The following is a 22,764-nucleotide window of genomic DNA, read 5'->3' on the forward strand; positions in this document are numbered from 1 at the left end:
CTCATTGGACATGTAAATATTGTGATTTTCACCAGATGGACATTTGTATGCATGACTAAAGATGGAATACGAAAATGTATGTAAATTCTAATCAAGTCAAATTGTTCAGCTCTTTTAACATTTAGCAATCCTCTAATTCCAAAGTATGTTCCCCATTACTAAAAAAAGCCCTTACAGATTGCAGTGGAATGTCCACACAAAATAAGGGGGTGAACCACAGGGTGATTTGGCATTGATATGAGAGCAGCAGATTGATAAGGCTCGTGATTCATAGCTATACAGTATTGAGCCCCTATTAGCCCACTAAGATCTGGAGATGTTGTGTTTTGTTTGGCTCTCAGAAGAATTAACGTCACATGCACGGTGCCATGAGTGAAGAAGTTGATCCCAGCTCAGAAAGCTGGAGGTGCTACATTTCCTCTCCGCCATGTGCTCCTGCATAAGTGGAGACAAGTCACTCCCTTACAGGAAACTCAGGTCTTGACATGATGTAGATTAACAACACAGGGGTCACTGGGACAAGTCGGCTGTGGCCCTGATTTGGTGTGTTCCATAGAAAGATTGACACAACAGCTTCGAGAAATGTCATCTTAGCTGCAAAGAGTCAGAAAATATAAACATTTAGTTTAGTGGCTGTGATAACTACTTACACTGCCAAATAATTTGTAATATTCCAGTTGAATTCCTAATATATAGTAGCCTAACTATTTAATTTTCTTCAAAGCCTTTAGAGGATTATAGATTAATAAAGCAGAATTTGGTTAATTGTTCCATGTTGGCAAAAACCATAACTTCTCTATACAAGGCACAAGGTTGTTTATTTGTCATGATACAACAAAAGGTTGTATAACGAAATGAAAGTTTGTAGTCCCTTCATGCTACACACACAGAATTGAACACATAATTAAATGTGTATTAAAATATGGTAACATCAAAATAAAGTAAAATAAAATAAATATGCTATATACCTACAGGTATTTCTGCAAAGGCTATAACACGTATACCCCATAGACACCTTTCACAGTCACACAGGATACACCCAATTATAATGGAATTTATATAAGAATTTATCTTGCTTTTATTTGCAATTATACAATTAAAATGCCAATACATACATTGAAAATTAAATCAATGTACTAATTAATTTAGCAACTATTCGTATTTAACAAAAAATTTGTTAGTTTATTTCGTTTTGCTTCCGTGGTTTCCATAGCGACATCATTGTAGTAAACACAACAGCCTTTACTCGCGGTTTCACTGTACAACTTCTCTGTTTTGCCAGCTCCCATTTAAAATTTTACTGAACACCTCGAGAGGTAGGAGAGTTTAGTTAATATTTTACATATGTCCAAATTCACCATTTAATAAGATGGAATTTCATGCTAAATTTGCTTCGGAAGAAGCTACAGTGCTACGACAGCTTTTAAGCTAGCTATGAATGTAGCCATCGCTATCTACATAATCAGGGCCCATTTTTAGTCCACAACACCCTACTGGATTTGTTCTGGGCCTTCTACAGCCGTCTGGTCCCCATCACCACCTTTTACTCGCTACCTGCATTAACTTTTGTGGACAGACCCTTTTGTCCCTCACGTTTCTGCACCCCGACATCTGAAAATCCTAGTCCCTGTAGAGAGGCCCAGGGGTCTATAAGTTCAATTAGCCTAGAGCTTCTGTCCACAGTTCAGCTCAGCTCTGGTTTATCGATCAGTGCCTCTTGTCTCCTATAACCTCGGCCTGATGTCTTGAGATCAAGTGTGGAAAATACCCGCTGTCACATCTCTCTGCCTTTCTCTAACAGTACCATTGGCTAATTAGCCAAAATTAGCAGGTGTAGAGGTGATGTATAATAATGCCTATTTGCAAAGCAAAATCAAAGTGCAAATTGTCATAGCTCAAAGTCAGGTCAAGATAATAAATAAGTCCCGTGGGTACTGAATGAAGGGAAGTAGTAGAAGCTCTGCTCACTCTGCTTTGGGAATTGCCCGCTTTAATTACAACACAAATTGAGTGGTCACCCAACCTTTGGGTGCTTAGCACGTTTCCTGGAAAACAGTAATGTTTTTTTTTCTGCCATCAATTATCTTTAATTGTGAATTGACAATTAGGTTTTAGGCCATTTAACGTTCTGTGCAAGGTTAATCTTTGCCTGTCATCTGTGATTACAAATGCTGAAGTAATTTGACATTAATAAATAATTATCCAGAGGAACATTTGTTTGCCACCTTAGGTGTACTTCAGCTCACATGTGTCTATTTTTCCCCCAGACAGACAGATCTAGTCGCTGCTGAGGGCTGAATGCTTGGCTGCGTATGAAAAGGATTCTCTCTAAAGCAGAGTCTGTGACCAGCCACCATGGTACGCCTGACCATAGAGCTGATTGCTAAATCTAGAAACCACTTCAAAAAGAAAAGGGGCCTCTCCTTCCCAGAGTACCTCAAGACACTCACCCACCTCCACTTTTCCAGCAAGAGTATTGAAGATATTGTAAGTAGCCATTATTAACGCTGACGTTTTCTGTGCTTTTCTTCCTCCTATAGGTCTCACTTTTAAATTATTTTTTTTCAGGGTGATCTCTCCATGTGTAGAAACCTCACTGTCCTTTACCTATATGATAATCAGATCACACACATTTGCAACCTTGACTTTGCCTCCAACCTCACTCATCTGTATATGCAGAACAACAACATCACTTATATAGATAATCTCCACAATCTGCAGAAGCTCTCCAAACTGTGAGTAGACACGTTTAACCTATTGTTGTGCTGTGCTGTGACAGTCTTTTCAAGTCTGAGGTGTGCGTGTGTGTGTGTGTGTGTGTGAACATGTGTGTGGTTTTTGCTGCTCTGCAGGTATCTGGGTGGAAACAGGATTGCAGTGGTGGAGGGCTTAGACGAGCTCCATGAGCTCAAAGAGCTTCATCTGGAGAATCAGAGGCTGGCACCAGGGGAAAAGTTGCTCCTTGACCCAAGGACTCTCCTCTCACTGGCTGTATGACCTATTTTCTCCACTGTTCAGTACAAAGATAGTATGAGAAAATAAGGACGATCCCCCGTTCCTGGCTTTGGGCTCTCTTCATTTCAAGTTATATATGTTTTAAGCAATCTAAAAGTCGGAGGAAAACTTAATTTTCTCTTTTCATACACAAGGATATATGTGTGGCGTATCAACGTGGTAGGTTATCACATCCAGTTTAAAAGACTGATTTCTCAGAGGTCGGGGATCCATGTAAAAGCAGTATTGTGCTGGGTTTGATGATGTCAAAGAGACCTCTGTTGCTGTCTCTGGTCTGACAAATCAGTCTGGTCTGTTTACTCCGTTTTCTGCCTAGGCCATGGATAAACACACCAAAAGTCTCAGCTTCTTGTTTGTTTGGATAATTAAAGAAATTGCTGTGCAAATTTAAAGAGTTCCAGCTTTTTATAAATGTGCCATTATAGAACTTCAATCCAAGATGAATATTTAGCAACAGCACTATCTAGAGTCTGATTTGGACATGATCCTAGTAGTTCAGGCATGTAAAGAGATCAAAATGCTTAATTCAAATGGATCACAAGTGAAGAAACAGATGTAAATACTGTAAAGTGCACATTTATTTTGGGAACACAATAGTACTGTAGTATGCTTCCTCTAAATATGGGTTTGTAGACAGTAGCATTTTTCTTTGAGTGTGTGTCAGCACAAACAAAATCAACATAAATGAATGTTTATGTGCTTTGTGATTTTTGCCTTTTCCTGGGAAGTTATTTGAATAACTGTAAGGGATAACGTTTGGTGGAGTGGTTCACAGATATGTATCTTTTGGTGAAGTGGGTGGGGTTTTCACAATGTAATATGTATTTGTAATATATAGTCATTGTATTAACAGTAAAATGAACTCTTATCTCCTCATGAATCTGAATTCTTTGCACAGGAATCTCTTTGTGTCCTGAATATCAGTAACAACAACATTGATGATATCAGGGACCTGGCAGTGCTGAAGGAACTCCAGCATTTCTCTGCTGCTGACAATAAATTGCACAATATGGAGGTAATTCTTTCAAAAACTTAACTAAATGTGTCTGTGAAGCCAGTTGCCATTTAAGAGTTTCTTCTATGGTGTGACAGAAGTGGAAAATGACTGCATGCTGTGCAATGTGCAGTCAAAGTAAATAGTACCACATCACAGTGACAATGCATGACATTGCGTATTAAAGTAAACATACAAGCTATTAGTTGATCAGGTCAGCATTAACATTGTTCTGTAGCTTTCTGCAGTGATGTGTGAAATGATATGGAGAACAGGGTTCTAAAGAACCAAATCCTGCAAATCCCGCCATAGGTTCCCAGTCTCCATGACTCGCACAGGGTCAGAATTATTCAACAAATCAGCGAGCCGTTCCCCTGGGATCTTTCTCGCTGACAGCTTTAAACAAGCACAAGTTTCTCTCTTTCCTTGGCTGATTTTTCCTCTCTGCCTCAGAATTCTCTATTTGATACTCTAAACCACCAGTACTTAAGTTTTTAGGGGATTCATCAGAGGCAGAGATATGATTTATGCTCACTGACTTCCTTGAAAAATGACCTGCTTGTTTTTGAGGCTCACTCTCTGATGGCAGAAATCTTTCTGTTTGAATAGATATATTAACTGAAATGGTTGATGACTTCATTAAAAGGGGGGCTTATTCTTCTTTCTTACTCGCATTTAACACCAGGATAACACATTGAAAGCAATTTATAATTGACTGTGTTGCAACGGATACTTTCTTAACACGAGTGATTTTCTTTTGAGAACGTTGATGCAGGTAATTGCTGTACATGTGTCATTTTAGCAGATATCTCCTATAATTTATACAACCCGTCTGCCACTATTGATCCTGCAAGGACAGCCCTCCAAAGGATCAATCTCTTCTTCTGCGCCATTTGCTCGAAATCCAGTGAAAACATTATGGATTTTTAAAATAGATTATGACAGGCAGTCAGCTAGGGTGACAAATGGGGAGCATCTTCGGAGACTGTTAGCTGTGTGCAGGGCAGAGAGGACAGGGGAATCGAAGCCCTGGTCAAATACAGGTTCATAACGGGCCCATCATTAGTCCAGGCGAGAGAGGCAGCCAAGCTCAGTGAGTATCTAGCCTTTGCTGTTCTGCACGCCCCCGCGTGGGGGGCAATTTGGCACTGGGCTACTCTTCGGTGAGGGCTCTCTGAGTGACGGCCCTGACACGATCATTTATCAAAGCCTGGGAGCGCGCGGTGCTCAGGGGTCCCCTCTGAACTGATTGCAGCACGAGCTGGAAAAGTGGAAGCGCTTTGGCCAAGACAGGAAGGCAATGAACAATCAGAGCGTGTCCAGAGAGTATTCATATTTCCAGGCTTGGATTAATGTGCCTTTAGATAAACATACAACTGCAGGCAACTCGCTGGAGGAGCCAGCTTCACACTGCCCCAGGAGGAAACTTGTAGTTACATGACACCGGCGACACTGTTTATTAAAATAGACTGATGTGTTGTTTATGCCCTTTCCATTGGCCTTTGTACTTCACATTACCATTCACTTAGGCCATGTCTTTAAACGTTTTCCTGGTGTGTCTCTGATTAGTAATTAATCCTATTATAAATATGCATTATATTTGTTTAAAAGAAAGTTGTCAATTGTTTCCTGTTTAGTCACTGTGCATAGCTTTAGAGACAAAGCATTGCCATCTGAATCATTAGTGATTGAAATGACAACACAACATGTAATATTGTATTTTCAGGAGTTAGAGGATGTGTCCAGCCACTGGCCTCTGCTGCTTCAAATGGATTTACGTGGAAATCCTGTGTGTAAAAAACCAAAGTACAGAGACCGCCTGATAACCGTGTGCAAAAGCCTCGGTGAGATGTTTTTTGTTTCCTTTTTCAATGGCATCCTAATCTGAAAATGCACTTTATTGCTTTGACTCAACCCAGGCTAACATGCAAGACCCCACTTAGTGATAAAACTAAAATTATACACTGTTCACTTTTCAAATTTCATATCAAATTTGGTTTGATCAATTTCTTTCTTTCTTTTTCATAGAGGTTCTTGATGGAAAGGAAATTAATGAGTTAACCAGACAGTTCCTCATTAACTGGAAAGCGTCCAAAGAGGCCAAGAAGAAAAACAACAAACATATGATGACTGGACCGTGGATCCCTTACACCTTAATAAGTAAGTCACTACATTCTGTACTTTTTAAATCTGCTGTAACAATTTTTTTTACAATTATTCCTCAATCATAATACATGGGATCAAGCATATTTTAACAAATCAGCCCTTTTATTTATTTTTACAGTGATTTTAATTGTCCTCTTCACTGTCTTTCTTTGTTTTTGCAAGGTCACATCTTTAAATTTGTTATTATTTTTGTGTATATAATTAGTGAATTGAAACAGCATAACAACATATTATATTTTCTGTAAAATACGGAAACCACTAAAAAGATTTTTGAAGACTTACACTTAAACTTCACAGTATTTTGTGTGTGTGTTGTGTGTTGTGTGTGTGTGTGTGTGTGTGTGTGTGTGTGTGTGTGTGTGTGTGTGTGTTCTACTGTGACTTTGTTTATATTCCAGATGACATTAACATGGGTCAGGGTCCACATCCTGGTCACATCTACCAGCAGGCTAACGTGCAGAGGTGGAAGCCGCAGCAGTCTCTCAGGTCCAGTATCGTAATTCACCCAGATCTTGGTTAACGCGAGAGAGTGCACATTTTTGACTCACTCTATTTTAACAGTTAACTAAATGATTTAATTGTTGACATTGACATTAAATTCTCAGTGTTACAACCAGCTGCCACATAAACACTTCATGATGAAATGTACAAATTATTACAACTGCTAATAGGTTTGAACTCATTTTTTAGATTAGTTTTATTGGAAAGTGATATCAGGTATTTTACATCACTATGTGTCAGTTATTTTTTATTTATTATTAAGATATTTTTCTTTATTAGCATGCTGTAATTGTCAATCTTTAATGAATATTCACTGCCCCAAAGTATTTGTAGGAGAAATGCTCTATGATTTTTGACCCACGATCTTATAATGTTTATTGTACTTTTTTTTTTATATCACAGGGCACAAAAATGTAAGATTCCTATGAGTGGATGTTTCAATCATGTGGCTGTCTCATCACCCATCTGCAGTCATGTGGATGCTTAAGACAAACCTACCAGTCCACTAAAAATCTCCACCTCCTCTATACGCACAAATTAGCTGGAGCCCAGGACTAATCCTGCCTTGTATGAGCACTTTGCTCACCACAGCTGTGGATCTTTTCTCCTTGTACATGTAGCAACACAGAGAACAGTAACTGTCACCCGCTTGCTGTGATGTCCATATAGCTGCACGCCCTTCACCGTCCCTGCGGTATCATTGATGTATTGGATTATAGTGGTTTAAAAATTTGACTTTTCAATGCAGATTGTAAAATATTTTCATCTGTCTCCTATAACTTAATCCAAGTTCCTATAAATGAACGAATAGGCTGGAAATAATCTAAAAATAAAAGAGTAAAACAATGAATTAATGGCCTCTGCACATTTCTTTCCACAGCTGGTTTAGTTCTAATTACATTTTTGGGGTCTGATGATATTAATAATTGTTCCAACTCAAACTGTTCCTTGCTGATCGTCCCACATGTTCTACACCACGTCATTTTTCTTCTGCATGCATTTCTGCAGATAAGTGAACAGGGAGATGCAGAGTGGCACAATCTAATGATCATTCTGCCCCACCATTACAAGGATTTACATTATCTAAAGCTAACAACATGTGCTTCTGTTTAAACAACTGTGACAAATGATTCAGCCTCTTTTAGAGCAAATACTGTAACAATGCGGATATATTTATTGCCATCATTGTGACTAAATGTTTGAATGAGCTTTTAGGGAGCCACGTGGGTGTGTCACCCCTGAAAGATGCGGGTTATTAGGGAAACAAGCTTACTTAACCTTCTTTTACTTCGCATTGTAATTAGTGGCCCGGAGCAGTACTGTTACTCCATCCTTACAAAAACAATGTTTTCAGTCCGAGGATATACATATTATGAATAATTCCTTTCATTAATTTACCGACATCTCCGTTTGGAGCCCTGGAAATCAGAGTGATTAATTTATGAGTCTCACAAGAATTTCCTCAATGCCTGCATGTTGATTGCAGTGCTGGAGTTTATTTATTAGCTGTTCCAATGAGCTTGCAATTCAAGACACCCTGGCAATTAGTCAAATGTTTTGCATATCACCTTACACTTGTCAGCTTGTCTTCCAGGTCGATTCCAAATAGCGTTTTGAAAGATTAACCTTTATATCTGACCATGACGGGCACATTTTTTCTTTGAGGTAATTTTGACTCACTTTCTCCCCGTTGCCACTTTTTTGATAGGCTTTAAAGAAAGTACAGTGTCAGGTTCGCAGCCAATTACAGAGGGATATGGCCCACCACATATCAGCGTTAAAGGAGAGGAAAGTCCTGCCTCTGGCGTTGAAAACGAGCCTCTGCTGCCCTCTCAGACTGAAATAAGTTAGGAAAGCGAAAGGGCAGTCTTCTACCACTGCGAGGGAGAGTTATGGGGCGAGTGATTAATTACGTCTGAGTGAAATACTTTGCCGCTTTGTGTGTCCCATAAATTAAGGCCTCCTGAGACTTTTACGCACACAGGTGAGGTGTTGGATGAGCGCACGGGGACCTTTTCTGCAGACGCACCACTTTATAAGGATAACCTGGACGTGGACTGGGACTATTCTGCACTGAAGAGCAAATTCTCCAACAAAGCCTTCTTTGGATCGCCTTCATGACGTTTTTCAAGACAGCGCCTTTGAGAGATACCATAGGTAAACATCAGACCGCCGGCCAGAAACTGCGCTCTTGAGTTTGCACACTGGCGATTTGCCTGCAGGTTTTCGGCAATGTCACTGAGCAATCTGCGCAAATTCAGGAGTCTTCAGTGCAACTTTGTACAGCTGTCTGTTCTGACGTTTGGCATTTTTTTGTCTGTTTAATTTGCAGCACCATGCAATTTTACAACAGACATCTTCAATAATGGACTTTAGACCAGACAACTTAAGTTATGGTTTAATACCTAAATACAAAAGCAACAATTTAGAAGTTAAGGCATAAAGGTTACAATAAATAATTCATGTTGTCTCTAACATACACTTGTCAGTAAGCCCATATCTTGAACTCAGTAAAAAGTGCAATAAAATGGCCAGGTTAAACTTGTAAAAGTGGTGTGTCTCTATCCATCTGATGTTATTCTTCAGGTCTGTAAGTGCACCCCGATGGTTGGAAGACAGACACTCCGAATGGACAGCGGTAATTGCTCCGGGGCGGTAGTGGATGACAGCCCTGCATCCAGTCCGAGCTCCAGTCCCAGTCCCGACGGTCGTCGTCGGGAACTCCAGCGGGCCAGGGTGCTGCAGGCCGGCGGGCTCGGCGGCAGGGGACGCCCGGCAGCAGCGAACGCGGCGCGGGAGAGGAGCAGAGTACAAACCCTGAGAACCGCGTTCCTGGAGCTACAAAGGACTTTGCCGTCCGTGCCGCCGGACACCAAGCTGTCCAAACTCGACGTGTTGATACTGGCCACCACCTATATTGCTCATTTGACTCGAACACTACAAGAAGAAGGCACCGAGGAGGGAGAGAGCACAAAACAAACAGAGGCGTTACACTCATTGAAAGGTGACGGCTACCTGCACCCAGTGAAGGTCAGTGATAATAATAATAATAATAATAATAATAATAATGGTATTTCAGTTGGTAATCTGTTTTTGTATACAATTGTGCATCAGTATTTAATTGTGAAATTGTTTAAACAATCTTTGAAAGAAAATTCTCACTGCATGTATCTACATTGCAACACTGATGAGTTATAGGCCTAGTTAGTTGTTGTAACACATTTTCAAAGCATGCAACATCATCCTCGTTGGCCTTGGGGCCTATTTTAGAGGCTGATTTACTAACAAATGAAATGTCTTCACAGAAATGGCCTATGCGATCCAGACTATACGTCGGGGCATCCGGACAGTTCCTCAACACCGCAAATCCTTCAGAGTCAGAGAATCAAGGCCCTTCATCGTCCACCTCCCAGTAACAGGCTTAAATGATTTGTATGAAACGATTTCGTATTTGCATGAGTTCATGCTGTGGCAGCAGCATACGCCTTATTATTGTAGAACAATAGATTTTACTTCCACTAAAGCCCTACCAATAGGAAGACTTTGTAAATTAATATATTATGTGACTTTTATTGTATAGTAGCCAACATTTTGAGAATTATGTTTCTCTGTTGTTATTTTGGCTAATCCTGTTTGCCCTGCATTGTGCAGCTCCATACTTGCCCCCAGGTAGCATATTTTTAGAAATTCCATGGGGTAATGAGCCGGTCATGCTTGAGGTGTGCACTTTCAGTTCGAAACATTTGCACTAAATGCATGTGTGAATAACTTAACATCTGTCATGTGAAGTGGTCTGTCAGAGAGTCAACAATAGAGGTTCTTCATCTCATGTTCCCTCTTATTTTTACATGCATGGTTGTAAGTGTGTTTGTGAATAAATGAATTCAGTGAAAGAAGACGAGGCTTCCGACGTTTTGACAAAGGGCCCTTTTTCTTTAGGTCTATTTAAGAAAATAAAAAAAATAAAAAAAACGAATACTAATTGAAAGTTCATATAGAGCTTGTCAGGGGATCAATTTATTATTATTATTATTATTATTCAACCATTGAAGATTGTTCTTCAGACAGTCGCTTTATTTCTGTGACACTTAGTTACATTGAAATCAATCAAATTAATAAAATAGGCCCACAGCTGTGGTGCTCCCTTGTTCATTAAATAAAGAAATTTCTTTGAATGGGTCATCACCACACAAAATTTTACAGCAGCAGAATGACTGCACCTAAATAAAGAATATGCAGTAGACTTTCAGACTGAGTAGCGGACTTTAGAAATCCATGGGGCTAAACAATAATAAATATATACATACTACACACATCTGACAGTGTTTCAGCCGTGTTTATAGTGTCAACATGTTTAAGTAAGCAAACAATAATTACCTGTATTTGTACATATTAAAGGCGTAAATATTTAGCAAATTAGCCTCTTCATATTTAACATTTCAACAGTGTATAATTTCAGTGGAAGCAAGTGATCTGAAGTTTTTTTTGACGCTCATTAGAAAACGTCTTTATTTGGTCGAATTTGTTAGACTAATTGATCTGATTATATGATGAATTATTTGTAAAATGCATTTACAACTGACATATGAGAACATTCTTAAGAGGAGATAAAGCGTAGTATAAGTTCATTTTAGCCAGTTTGTGGGAAATGAGGGAGGTGTCTAAGTAATTAGCTATAAGGAGCCGTGTCTGTTTTGTCTGCAGTGAGTTGAAGAAAATAAAGATAATCTGAATGCCCACTACAGCTGACTAATTCGTCACAAATCTGCAGCTATTGTGTAATGAAATAGAGAGAATGCATTAATCGGTTAGGCCTACTATCTTATATATGAGCGTCAACGAAATGGGATGTAATTGGTGCTGCCTTAAAAGTACTGCTCAGCTGTACGCTTCAGGAGCTGCAGTGCGCAGCTGTGCAGCGCAGTAAAGGGAGGTCGGATCCGGAAATCCGTCCACTTTCCTTGGAGACTCAGCCATGAGCAGAGAGGTCCCTCGCTTCGTTCCACAGCTGAAAACTAAGAAGCCCGCTTCGTGGTTAATCTTCGATGCGAAGGTAGGTGATAGTGAGGGGATTTATGTGATTCCACAGCTGTATTGTTTGCACATCGCAGACGTGTTTCCAGGCGAATTCGCAAATAGCTCTGGAGTGCTGCATGTTAGCTAGCTAGCACCTAGCTCACATGTCGGCCACGTGGGAGAAAATAGTTAACAGTTGATATGGAGAAGTCTTCATCGCGGCCAACACCAAACACATAAGCTAAAGTAACTTAATATTAATCGTATACTATAACGCACATGGCTAGCGTATATTAAGTTTAACATTGCACGCGCTTTGCTCTGCTTTTAGTCGTGAAACCTAGCTGTGTGACGTAAACGCACGTGGATTTGGATGTGAATTTAACGTAGGGCCTACTATCCCGTTTTTCTCACACCTGTTTTGCATGCAAAACGTCCCTTGTACCCTAATTCAGGCAAATTATGTGACAAAGGTAATGGAACTTTAAGGTCGCCGCGCCAACTAGTAATCCAGTTTTGATGCCTCACTGTTGGACAGATCTCATCCCTGAAGTAATGCAATAAATCATTCTTTCAGACAGTTCAAAAGGGGGACACAACTCCCCCTGTCTCATTCAGCTTCTTACACCCCTGACCAAATCAGGTTGTGTCCAGGGGTCAGCAGCAGAGCTGCTGGTCAGGGAATTGCCCCCTCCCATTATTTCACTGGGGAAAGTCATCGTGGCTCCCCCTGAGGACGTGAGGTCATGGCAGAGGTCATGACCTGCTGTTGAACCCCTACTCAAACCTGCGAGGTTGGCCATGCTCCCAAGCTGTGTTACACTGCACCCTTCGACCTTCGGGTGATCGGTCATCTGTTGTCACTATATTGGCTATTACTTCAGTACGACTTATTGATTCAAGCTGAAAATCAATAGACCACTACTGAGATTCATTATTTGAGGTTTGAAGTCACTGTGACAGACTTGTACAGAGAACTAGCTTTATTTTTTTTAAAGTTATGAACAAGAATTAACTTTGAATATGTATTTGTCTTTTGCAGATGACTATGGCAAATTTGATGTACTATTGTTACACCTGAAGGGTAAGATTAAGGTTCTAATCAGTGTTGAAACAAAATCATAATGAAATAACTGTAAATGAGAAGTGGAATCTGTGTACTCATATTGCGTTTTTATTTCAGATGTCTGGTCACCGCATCCATGCAGATGGCCAAATAATGGTTTTCACCGTGTGGACCTGAAGGTGAGCCTTAAATATTTGTAGTTTTTTGGTTGTGCAGTCCTGCTGCTGGAATAGTGATGACTTCACATCTTTGCCGTTTACCCATCAGACAATAAGGTGGTGAAACTGTGACGAACTGAATCGCCAGCGAAATAAGATCAGTGGAGACTGGTTTTACAAAAGAGTAAATTTGATGTGGATAATGGGATGAAGACTTTAGTTCATATCAGTCCTGTTATGTCTTGTTTCCCTTAGGCTGCTTCCCGAGGGTGTGTGGTGGTCACAGAGATGCACCAGATGTAATCTTTTGTCTCTTGTGCTGAACAGGAGGTGAGTTACTTGTTACAGTATTTTTCGTCTTGTGCTACTTGATAGCACTATGGCCTCAGTCAGAACAGGAAGTGTGGAGTTTGCATATTCTCCCCATGTCTGTGTGGGTTTCCTCTGGGTGCTCCGGTTTCCCCTACCATCAAAAACAGTGTTGTTTGACCAGACACGGCATTTCAATCTGGAGTTGCTCCCCGGGCACTGTACTGTACTGGCTGCCCACTGCTCCCTTGGCGATGGGTTAAATGCAGAGAATGAATCTCGCTACATGTATGTGACAAAGTACCTTTTCTGGAACAACACTGGTCATGGTTTACCCACCAAACATAACAAATAGTGAGCCTGACTTGAGTGACCAGCTCCAGAAATGTAATGTGATTTTTAGTAGACTGACTTTGGAAGGCGTCTTTACATTCTTAATGATGAGCGGTGGCTACTCTTGCAGCTGGAATAGTGATGAGTCAACCTTTTTGCCGTTTACCCATCAGACAATAGAGTGGTGAGAGTTGTGACTACTGAATTACCAGCTGCACCTGTAGTTTTACTACTGACTGATTCCAAGGATCTGGATTTAAAGCAGTTACCGTAGTCACTTGTAGACAGTACATGTCCACCTGACTTATGAAATTGCATAGTTTTAACTTGAACAATCTTCCTTAATCCCCAACAGGTGAGCAGTTGGATCAGAAATGGAACAAAAACACACTTAGCGTTTGCTTCATCTCTTCTGTGGTAAGTATTAAACTACTTTATTTGCTGTATGTGTCCCAACTTAAAAAGACTTGCCTGTTTGCTTTATGTCCTGATTTTTAAAAAGTAATGATGAGTTCACTTTTCGCCGTTTACCCATCAGACCATAATGGGCTGCTGAGATGTGACTTAACTGAACTAAAAGACAAATGTGTAAAACTGTACAATTACACTCCCTCACTGCATACACATTAATTATATTTGTCACTGGTAAGGTTATGGATCCAGTTGAGTGAGACTGTCCGGGGGGAAGCCTCATTTGAAAAGTAAGTAATGAACCCAGCCTCTGTCAGCAAATATTACACTAATAATGAATTCATGTCTAGCTGTTTTCACATCATGCGAATTTTAATATTACTACTTTAATGCTTTAACTTTTTTGTTTATCTTACTCCAGTCTGTATTAATGTGTTTTTGTGTGGGGGGGGGGGATTTTTTCTTCTCTTCAGTGTGCAGCTGTGGCTCGGGAGTCAGACCGGGTTGCCCACTAATCAGAGGATCGACGGTTCAGTCGTCGGCTCCTCCAGGCTCCATGTCAAACTGTCCTTATGCACAACGCTGAACCCCGGCTTGCCCCCGATGGCTGTTCCATCAGTGTGTGAATGTTAATTTGTCTGCGCACATAGGCTCAGCAGCGCTTTGAGTGGTCGGAAGACTAGAAAGGTGCTATACAAATACAGAGCATTTAGTGTTGTGGGAGCTGATCATCATTTAGAGCAAGTCTTGTTCACCAGATTTCTTTTTACATTTGATGGCCTCCATTAATAAAAACCTGTCTGCAAGAAAATACCATAATCTTTGAATTTGTTTTACTTTGTGTGCTATCAATGCGTTGACTATGCAGGAAATAAATGAATGGTAAATGTGATCTTGTGCCACCTACCTGTGTCTTAACCTTTTGTAGAGAAGTCTTACTCCTCAGTGATGTATGTGTCTGCACCTGGTGCATAGGTGTAGATAAAGCGTAAAATATTCTGGTGGAGCTCATCCAGGGTCACGTCTCTCTTGTGCAAGCCATCCACGTCTCCCAGGTTACATGGAAACACCGCATCGGGTGGAATAACGAGAGCCGAGGCCCCTGTAGGAAGAGGCAGAAATCCCTCTAAACTATTTCTGAAATTTTGGCTTACATGGAGCCCTCAGTGCTTATTAATAACCAGGGCCAGGATGAAACCTAGGTATTAACCCAATGCTTCAAACCGGCACAACAATATCACAAGCATTAAATTACTTGACAAAAATGAACAGGATGTGCAATATGTTTATTTTTTTGTACTTAAAGGTATTTGTAAGGAATTGGTTGACAAACTACCATGTTTGAGAGTGACTGAGTTTTCACAGAGGAGAACAGCGATCACAGCGTCTTCCTCCAGTACTCGTGTTCTGAGACATAACTTGCAGTGGGCCTCAGCCAAAGAGATCCTTTAACAGAAAAAACAAACATGAAAAGAACCATATGACTGAACAACTGCCTGGGTAGTTACGGGTTGTTTTTAATGTGATGAATGAAAAGTAATATTGTATGAAGTCTGAAACTGGTACAGGCCAAGTAAATGTTTTGAGATTTAAAGCTCAGTCTGACATTTTTGTCCTGCAGTCAAAACATATTTATTTCCATCGTTATTTTCAGATATTTCACCACAGGGAAAAAGACTCATAAACGTGTCATAACCAAATGAAAAATAGTCATCTGAGAGTGTGCTTTGGATTAGTTTGCCACCTGGTGGAGGATAGTGACATTATACTGGACGACGACTCCTGATCTTAACATGTAGTCTGGCTGTGAGGCAGCAAATGAAGATGGGAAAACTAAAACAGTAAATAAAGTTTTTGCAGATTGCTTACAGAAGCTTGATAGAGGCCACAGACATCTTGACACCCTGACTCTGTGTTCGGACTCTACGGCTGGCCATGTAGTAACCGTGGATTATTTTCTCTGCTCCGGGGCTAAGATCCACTTGCAAACTCCGTGCATGAGCTACCAGCTGGAAAGTGTAGAATTAAGAACAGCAACTGAAGGTTAGTGTAAAATCAAGGCAGTAAATTTGAATAACGAAGAACGTGTGTTAACCTCCTTGTAGTCTTGAGTAGAAAACTCCCAGCAAGATGAGTAGAGGGGGTTTCCAGGGTGTACTGCCTGCTGGAGGGTGTGGACGGTCTGGGCAAGCAGGGCATGCTCCCCCACCATATCCCTACACTGAATGACCAGGCCAAAGGCGTCTGCCAACTGAATTGGTACGGGACCCATTTCCTGCTCACAAAGAAGAGACTGGGGCATCAGTAAGCTGTCGAATGGGCTGTTTTCAAAGTGTTAATCTGCCGAGATGATCTTTGTTTTAGTCAGAAAGTAAACTGGGATCTAAAGCATCTCTGAAACTTCTGTTTGACTACTTACACAGCTCTTATATAAAAGCAAAGTGCCTCAACATCTTGTTTGTCTGTACTATCTACATATAAATCTGAGTTGACTGAAATGTGGCATTTCTTGGAACCGTATACTGTACCAAAAGCTTAAGTTCCACCAAAATAAGACACACTGTTATATTCCTAAAAAATGTCAAGGCAGACCTGCTTGGTGCACACCCCAACCATGTTATAATTGAGCTATATGAAGGCAAAACAACACCATGTTGTGGTTGAACCCACTGCTGTTCCCAGTACGGCACAGTCGGCCCTTCCAGATCGTCGAGAGGAGGGATCCGTGGAGTCTGTGAGGGCCCAGAAGCTGCATTGGACTGGGAGGGACAGCTGCTGGTCAGCATCCTCGCCATACTTCTTCCCTGGGATGAACACAGACACTGTGCAGCTCTCTAGAACTGAGAAAAGAATAGCAAAAGTGGACTAGCTTTTTATGTGGAGCAGTATTTACACAATAACAATAACTTATTTAATTAACCACGTTGGTGCTCTACCTGACTGAATGGCATCCAACCTGTCCTTTTTGTAACAGCCTAGATCTCCCAACATGCAAATGCCACCAGTGGCTAGCAGGGCAGAGCCGGCATGGATGTTAGCAGTGCCTGCTCCGTGTTCGTCTCGCGACAGAGATGCAAACATCTCCCCTGAAGTCTGATGCCTGACCCCACGACACGCCAAGCTCAGGCTGTATGTCATTAATCTAGCACAAACACATAGCTAATAGGTAATGAGGAGGGTTAAATCTCAGGTTTCACATGTCCACCTAAGATGTGTAAAGTTGGGTCATGCAGACGACTTTACCTGTCTAGTACGAGAGTGTCAGAGGTGACAACCAGGAGATCTACATTGTGCAATCTGTCTTTTGCATCTGCTCTAGTCTGCACCAAGCTGAGCAACAAGCCCAGCTTCAAGGTGTTGTAGAGGCCGGGAGGAGCCACGTCCAACCCAAAGGAGTTAGCCAGAGTGGCAGAGAACCTCCAGGGAGAACCGGCTGTGACCTCCAACAGCTCCTGGAAGCTGGCACTGACTTTACAGGGATCTACAGGTAGACCAGTTCAGTATGGCAACAATGCACAATGTTGTTTATAAAATATGAAAATTGTTCACAGGAATCAGAATACACAGTAAGATCATTGACTGCCTTACTCTCTGGCTCCCACGGTTCGACACTATTTGCCTCTACACTCCAGGTAATGCCGGGCCACTGGTGCACATGCGCAGGAATGCCTATCACCCTGTAGAGTCGACCGATTCTCATTGAGTTACACAGCTCATCTGTGCGAACAGGGGAAACAAAGCAATAGCACTCAAAGGGGTTGTTCTGTACTGCCTGGTGATTATTGAAGAAACATGCATGCCACCTACAAACCACTGCCAAGAGAAACACAGGGTGAGGCCTGCAGAACAAAGATTTCTCTGTGTGCGAATTGCACAGCCAGCTAATGAGTGTTCCTTGTACTTATTAACATATATGTTTAGTAATGGGAACCCAGTGTATTGAATTCCTCTTCATGACTGGGTCAACAGAATATGTTAATCCTGGTGCTGAGATTTGCTAAGCTCTCAAGGGTGCTGGATGGACAATGTTATTAGAGGGGACAGAAACACTTAATATCCCACCATGAGGCACTGTGTGCGGCTGGCTGAACAAAAAATCTATTTATTTGAACTCTCCCCCACTAAGTTTTTGTTCCAAAGTGAGCCTCATTTAGCCAGAGAAAATTAATGACAAACCTCAATACATCTGACTGTGTGTAAATATAAGCTATTACAACCACATTATTCAGGACTGGGAGTGAATATAATGGATGAGAATATGATTTTACAAACAAATACTACCCTTAAGTATTAATCTATGGTTCATTGCTTCCTCAGATTTTGACTTGCAAATAAAAGCCTTTTATACCCAGTTACTCAAAGTATTCATTTGTTCTATGCTATGCGAACAAAAAAGGCAAAGTTATTCACAGGGCAGGGTCAGCTGCACAACAGTCTCTGGTCAGGTATGCTCAAGGACACTTCAGCAGAGCGGCTGCCTCCTGACATGGATGCTGGATGCTTGAAACAGCTCCCTGGTTGATGGACAGTCTTCAGCGGTCTCCATATATACCGTACCATATTATGAGAAAGGGTGCATATTCATACTCCACCAGAAGGAGATCAAGTGATTTTGTGCTGCTTAGTTTAGAAGTTGTAAAGGGAAGGAGTCATATCTTATGTTCTGCAGCTGTTCCAGATTAAAAAAAAGACTTGAAGATGCCAAAAAACACACATTCTGTTTCAAAGAGCAGATCAGAGGTGAACCTTATTAAGTTCTAGTTGCACTCGGTAATGTTTGTGTTATCATTTTGTATTCTTTGTTGTTTTAAGATTAGGTTACTCTGATGTGAACTATTGGTATGTGTTTTTACTTTACGCTGCTATTGTTGTTAACTATGATATGTGGTGAAATACATGCTGCTAGTGCACATGTTTCTTCACCTGCCACATTACCCCCGCCTCTCTCAGATGGAAAGAGGCTATTATTATTTGTTTCCTCTAACATTTTAAATTGGTACAGATTAAATTAATCAATCAACTTGCAAGTTGATTTAATTTGATTTAATAGGCAACACAGGCCCGTGTCTGAGCAATGTACAACCCATACACTGTAAACTTATCTGATGTAGACCTACCTCTGAGAAACAGGGTGACAGACTGGTACCTGAGTGGGCTTTTCTGATGGACACCTAGACCATCCAGTGCTTTGACATGGATCAGCTCCACAAGCTGTTTATCTGTCTCCACAAAGACACATTTGCGAACATACAGATCGTAACAATGCATACAGTTTTCTTTTGATCTCTTGCACCTAGAAAACCAATTCAGATATCTCCAGTGCTGTCTGACATTCAGCAGCATTACTCTCACCTCCCAGCACTCTAAACTTCACATCCTCTTTCAGCTGGGAGCTGCAGATCATGCAGCTGAAGTTGTTTCTCACGGTAGCTGACTCTGTGGCTCCAGGTGCATGGACGCGAATGCATTGAAACCCTAAAGTCAACATCCAAGAAATGTAATCAAAAGTTAATCAAATTTTTTGTCTAAGAATGCTATTTGTCTGATAATTGCTTGAAACACATACAATTGTGTGTATACAAACCCAACTGACTGTGATCAGTACTACTAGAAGCTAATACATAAAATGGGTTAAGGGGTACCAATGTGTCTAATCTGCAGTACCTGTAGAGCATGGACAGTCATCATTAATGCAGAGGAACCTGGCCCCCTGGGTGTATTTAGTGACCCTAGTCATGGCAATGACCAGGCCCTCAATGGAAACAGGCCTCATGGGGCCATACCCACGAGGAAATCTACGAAGGTCCAGTGTGTACTCAGGGAATGGAGGCAGGTGTGTCAACTTCAGAATTACGTTGACCTCAAAAGGAACAGTCAGATGACACATTGTTACAGGAGTGAGTTGGCAAATCGAGGTACCTTCTCCTGTCAGGTGCATGCATATACACTCACCTAAAGGATTATTAGGAACACCATATTAATACTGTGTTTGACCCCCTTTCGCCTTCAGAACTGCCTTAATTCTACGTGGCATTGATTCAACAAGGTGCTGAAAGCATTCTTTAGAAATGTTGGCCCATATTGATAGGATAGCATCTTGCAGTTGATGGAGATTTGTGGGATTCACATCCAGGGCACGAAGCTCCCGTTCCACCACATCCCAAAGATGCTCTATTGGGTTGAGATCTGGTGACTGTAGGGGCCATTTTAGTACAGTGAACTCATTGTCATGTTCAAGAAACCAATTTGAAATGATTCGAGCTTTGTGACATGGTGCATTATCCTGCTGGAAGTAGCCATCAGAGGATGGATACATGGTGGCCATAAAGGGATGGACATGGTCAGAAACAATGCTCAGGTAGGCCGTGGCATTTAAACGATACCCAATTGGCACTAAGGGGCCTAAAGTGTGCCAAGAAAACATCCCCCACACCATTACACCACCACCAGCAGCCTGCACAGTGGTAACAAGGCATGATGGATCCATGTTCTCATTCTGTTTTCGCCAAATTCTGACTCTACCATCTGAATGTCTAAACAGAAATCAAGACTCATCAGACCAGGCAACATTTTTCCAGTCTTCAACTGTCCAATTTTGGTGAGCTCTTGCAAATTGTAGCCTCTTTTTCCTATTTGTAGTGGAGATGAGTGGTACCCGGTGGGGTCTTCTGCTGTTGTAGCCCATCCGCCTCAAGGTTGTGCGTGTTGTGGCTTCACAAATGCTTTGCTGCATACCTCGGTTGTAACGAGTGGTTATTTCAGTCAAAGTTGCTCTTCTATCAGCTTGAATCAGTCGGCCCATTCTCCTCTGACCTCTAGCATCAACAAGGCATTTTCGCCCACAGGACTGCCATATACTGGATGTTTTTCCCTTTTCACACCATTCTTTGTAAACCCTAGAAATGGTTGTGCGTAAAAATCCATGTAACTGAGCAGATTGTGAAATACTCAGACCGGCCCGTCTGGCACCAGCAACCATGCCACGCTCAAAATTGCTTAAATCACCTTTCTTTCCCATTCTGACATTCAGTTTGGAGTTCAGGAGATTGTCTTGACCAGGACCACACCCCTAAATGCATTGAAGCAACTGCCATGTGATTGGTTGATTAAATAATTGCATTAATGAGAAATTGAACAGGTGTTCCTAATAATCCTTTAGGTGAGTGTAGGATTTATGGAAATGGGCTTGATCCTTCTGGCTCTTAAGCTATACATAATGTCAGCAACCAAGGGAAGGAAACACCTACACCATGTTTTAATACCTGACTTTCAGTGTGTATTTTCTCAAGAAGTGACAGTGTCTTTATGGCCAGGAAGCAAACCTGAATGGGGAATTAGACACATGTAGTCAACCTTACAGTAGAAGTTTACATTATATTTTAGCTAGCTCACTATTCGCACTTACAGACTTAAACAACGCTGTTGCTCTTAGGGGATCACGTAGAAGACAGTCACCCAACACAGGATCCACCTCTATCACATCAGAGGGATTCACACTGATGCAAAACCTGTAGACTGCCTCAATCTGCTGGGGGTCTGGAAAGCAGCGGCAAACGTTAGAAAAGCTGAAACCCTAACTTACTTTTAACGTTAGTTTACTCATTTTAGCTTTCATGGCTACTAGGTTAAGTACGTTAAGGTTAACACAATCGACATTAGCTAACGTCAAGTTAGTTTTTCTTCTTCCTCACTGCAGGCCCAACGTTACCGTTAAATGGTTTACAGTCTTCGGACAGTTTCTGAAGGCCACCACTTCTGTCTAAATAGACCAGAACTGACTCTTTCAACGATAAAATGTCAGTCATTTTTACTTAACTATACGATAATAATAAATTACTATAAGCTAACGTTACACCGTTCAAATGGGGTTTACAGGTTGCATTGGCATGCTAGCTTCAACTACGTTGCCATGGTGACAAGCGAGCTGTCGTTTGTAAAGGAAAGCCAACTGATGGAGTCCATTACAATTAACTCAAACACCATATCCTCTAACTCCAGTGCTTATAAGCAATTAAGCATGTCCATACTTAACTCAACACATTTAGGCTGATGAAAAACTACACCCCTGATCAAGCCACCTCTGTAACAAAATATTTTTGGGTAGACATGACTACACATATAGTTTTTACTAGATGTTTTGGTATGTATATTTTAAGAACCACTGCATCAGTTTCTGAGGGGAAACCCTACTTACAATAATTGCAAGAAAGAAAACAATTGCCAACTCAGCTTACCAAAAGAAATAGGCAAATATTGATTGAATTGGACTTTAAATATAAATTAAAGTAAAATTATATTGATGAATTAATTAATATTGTATGGTTACTGATTTATAATTGGTATGTACTTTGTTAACACAATGAGGTGTTGCCAAAGAAAACAGTCTCTGGGATGACACACATTACCTGGGGAGAACATTCCAAGATACCTGATTAGGTTTGGTATCCCGATAGGCTATGATATATGGAACTATATTTATTCATCACTAACCATGATTATTGACTTGGCTTTCCATCTATGTGTGGTTTAAAATTGTGAATTTGGTTGCTGAACTTTTTAAACAAAATTCCTGAGCATTGAAGACCTTGACCCACGAGGTGGGTAATGTCACAGAAGGCCTACTCATAAAATGCACAACCTCAACAATACTGAATCACACTCAAAACTAAATTGAAAAGTTGGCATACCTGACCTTATTTTGGCTTACTTACCTACAGTGCAAGACTGATCAGGATGTGATGCGATTAAATGTAATTATTTAATCAAAATATTACAAATGATAGGCCTACATAAAA

General features: G+C 41.0%; 3 protein-coding genes and 1 long non-coding RNA gene across 4 annotated transcripts; 3 read left to right on the forward strand and 1 right to left on the reverse strand.

Annotated features, from left to right (window-relative positions):
* The first annotated feature begins 1,207 nt into the window (after nt 1–1,207).
* ppp1r42 (protein phosphatase 1, regulatory subunit 42) lies at nt 1,208–7,526 on the forward strand. The gene is made up of 9 exons (XM_038727722.1): nt 1,208–1,316; nt 2,268–2,487; nt 2,569–2,735; nt 2,853–2,991; nt 3,914–4,030; nt 5,736–5,853; nt 6,038–6,169; nt 6,574–6,661; nt 7,079–7,526. Exons 2-9 carry the CDS (start codon nt 2,356–2,358, stop codon nt 7,161–7,163), a joined length of 978 nt encoding a protein of 325 aa, XP_038583650.1. The 5' UTR covers nt 1,208–1,316; nt 2,268–2,355; the 3' UTR covers nt 7,164–7,526.
* Nucleotides 7,527–9,041: 1,515 nt separating this feature from the next.
* LOC119909507 (transcription factor 24-like) lies at nt 9,042–10,582 on the forward strand. Its single transcript, XM_038727765.1, has 2 exons — nt 9,042–9,706; nt 9,982–10,582. The coding sequence occupies exons 1-2, from the start codon at nt 9,281–9,283 to the stop codon at nt 10,090–10,092; spliced, it is 537 nt and encodes a 178-aa protein (XP_038583693.1). The 5' UTR covers nt 9,042–9,280; the 3' UTR covers nt 10,093–10,582.
* mcmdc2 (minichromosome maintenance domain containing 2) lies at nt 9,531–22,732 on the reverse strand. Its single transcript, XM_038727727.1, has 15 exons — nt 21,678–22,732; nt 21,375–21,505; nt 21,232–21,291; nt 19,634–19,829; nt 19,322–19,444; nt 19,087–19,188; nt 17,558–17,686; nt 17,213–17,450; nt 16,906–17,111; nt 16,640–16,809; nt 16,065–16,244; nt 15,839–15,978; nt 15,306–15,415; nt 14,877–15,071; nt 9,531–9,613 (listed from the first exon to the last, which is right to left on the reverse strand). Exons 1-14 carry the CDS (start codon nt 21,772–21,774, stop codon nt 14,905–14,907), a joined length of 2,049 nt encoding a protein of 682 aa, XP_038583655.1. The 5' UTR covers nt 21,775–22,732; the 3' UTR covers nt 9,531–9,613; nt 14,877–14,904.
* Nucleotides 11,582–14,785, forward strand: LOC119909516. The gene is made up of 7 exons (XR_005445468.1): nt 11,582–11,729; nt 12,735–12,776; nt 12,876–12,937; nt 13,172–13,246; nt 13,914–13,975; nt 14,209–14,259; nt 14,443–14,785. It is a non-coding gene; the product is annotated as an uncharacterized LOC119909516 (long non-coding RNA).
* Nucleotides 22,733–22,764: the final 32 nt, after the last annotated feature.

This window comes from Micropterus salmoides, unplaced genomic scaffold (assembly GCF_014851395.1).
Source record: "Micropterus salmoides isolate LMB-PRFRI ecotype aquatic unplaced genomic scaffold, ASM1485139v1 Ms_hic_scaffold_1, whole genome shotgun sequence".
Taxonomy (NCBI): domain Eukaryota; kingdom Metazoa; phylum Chordata; class Actinopteri; order Centrarchiformes; family Centrarchidae; genus Micropterus; species Micropterus salmoides.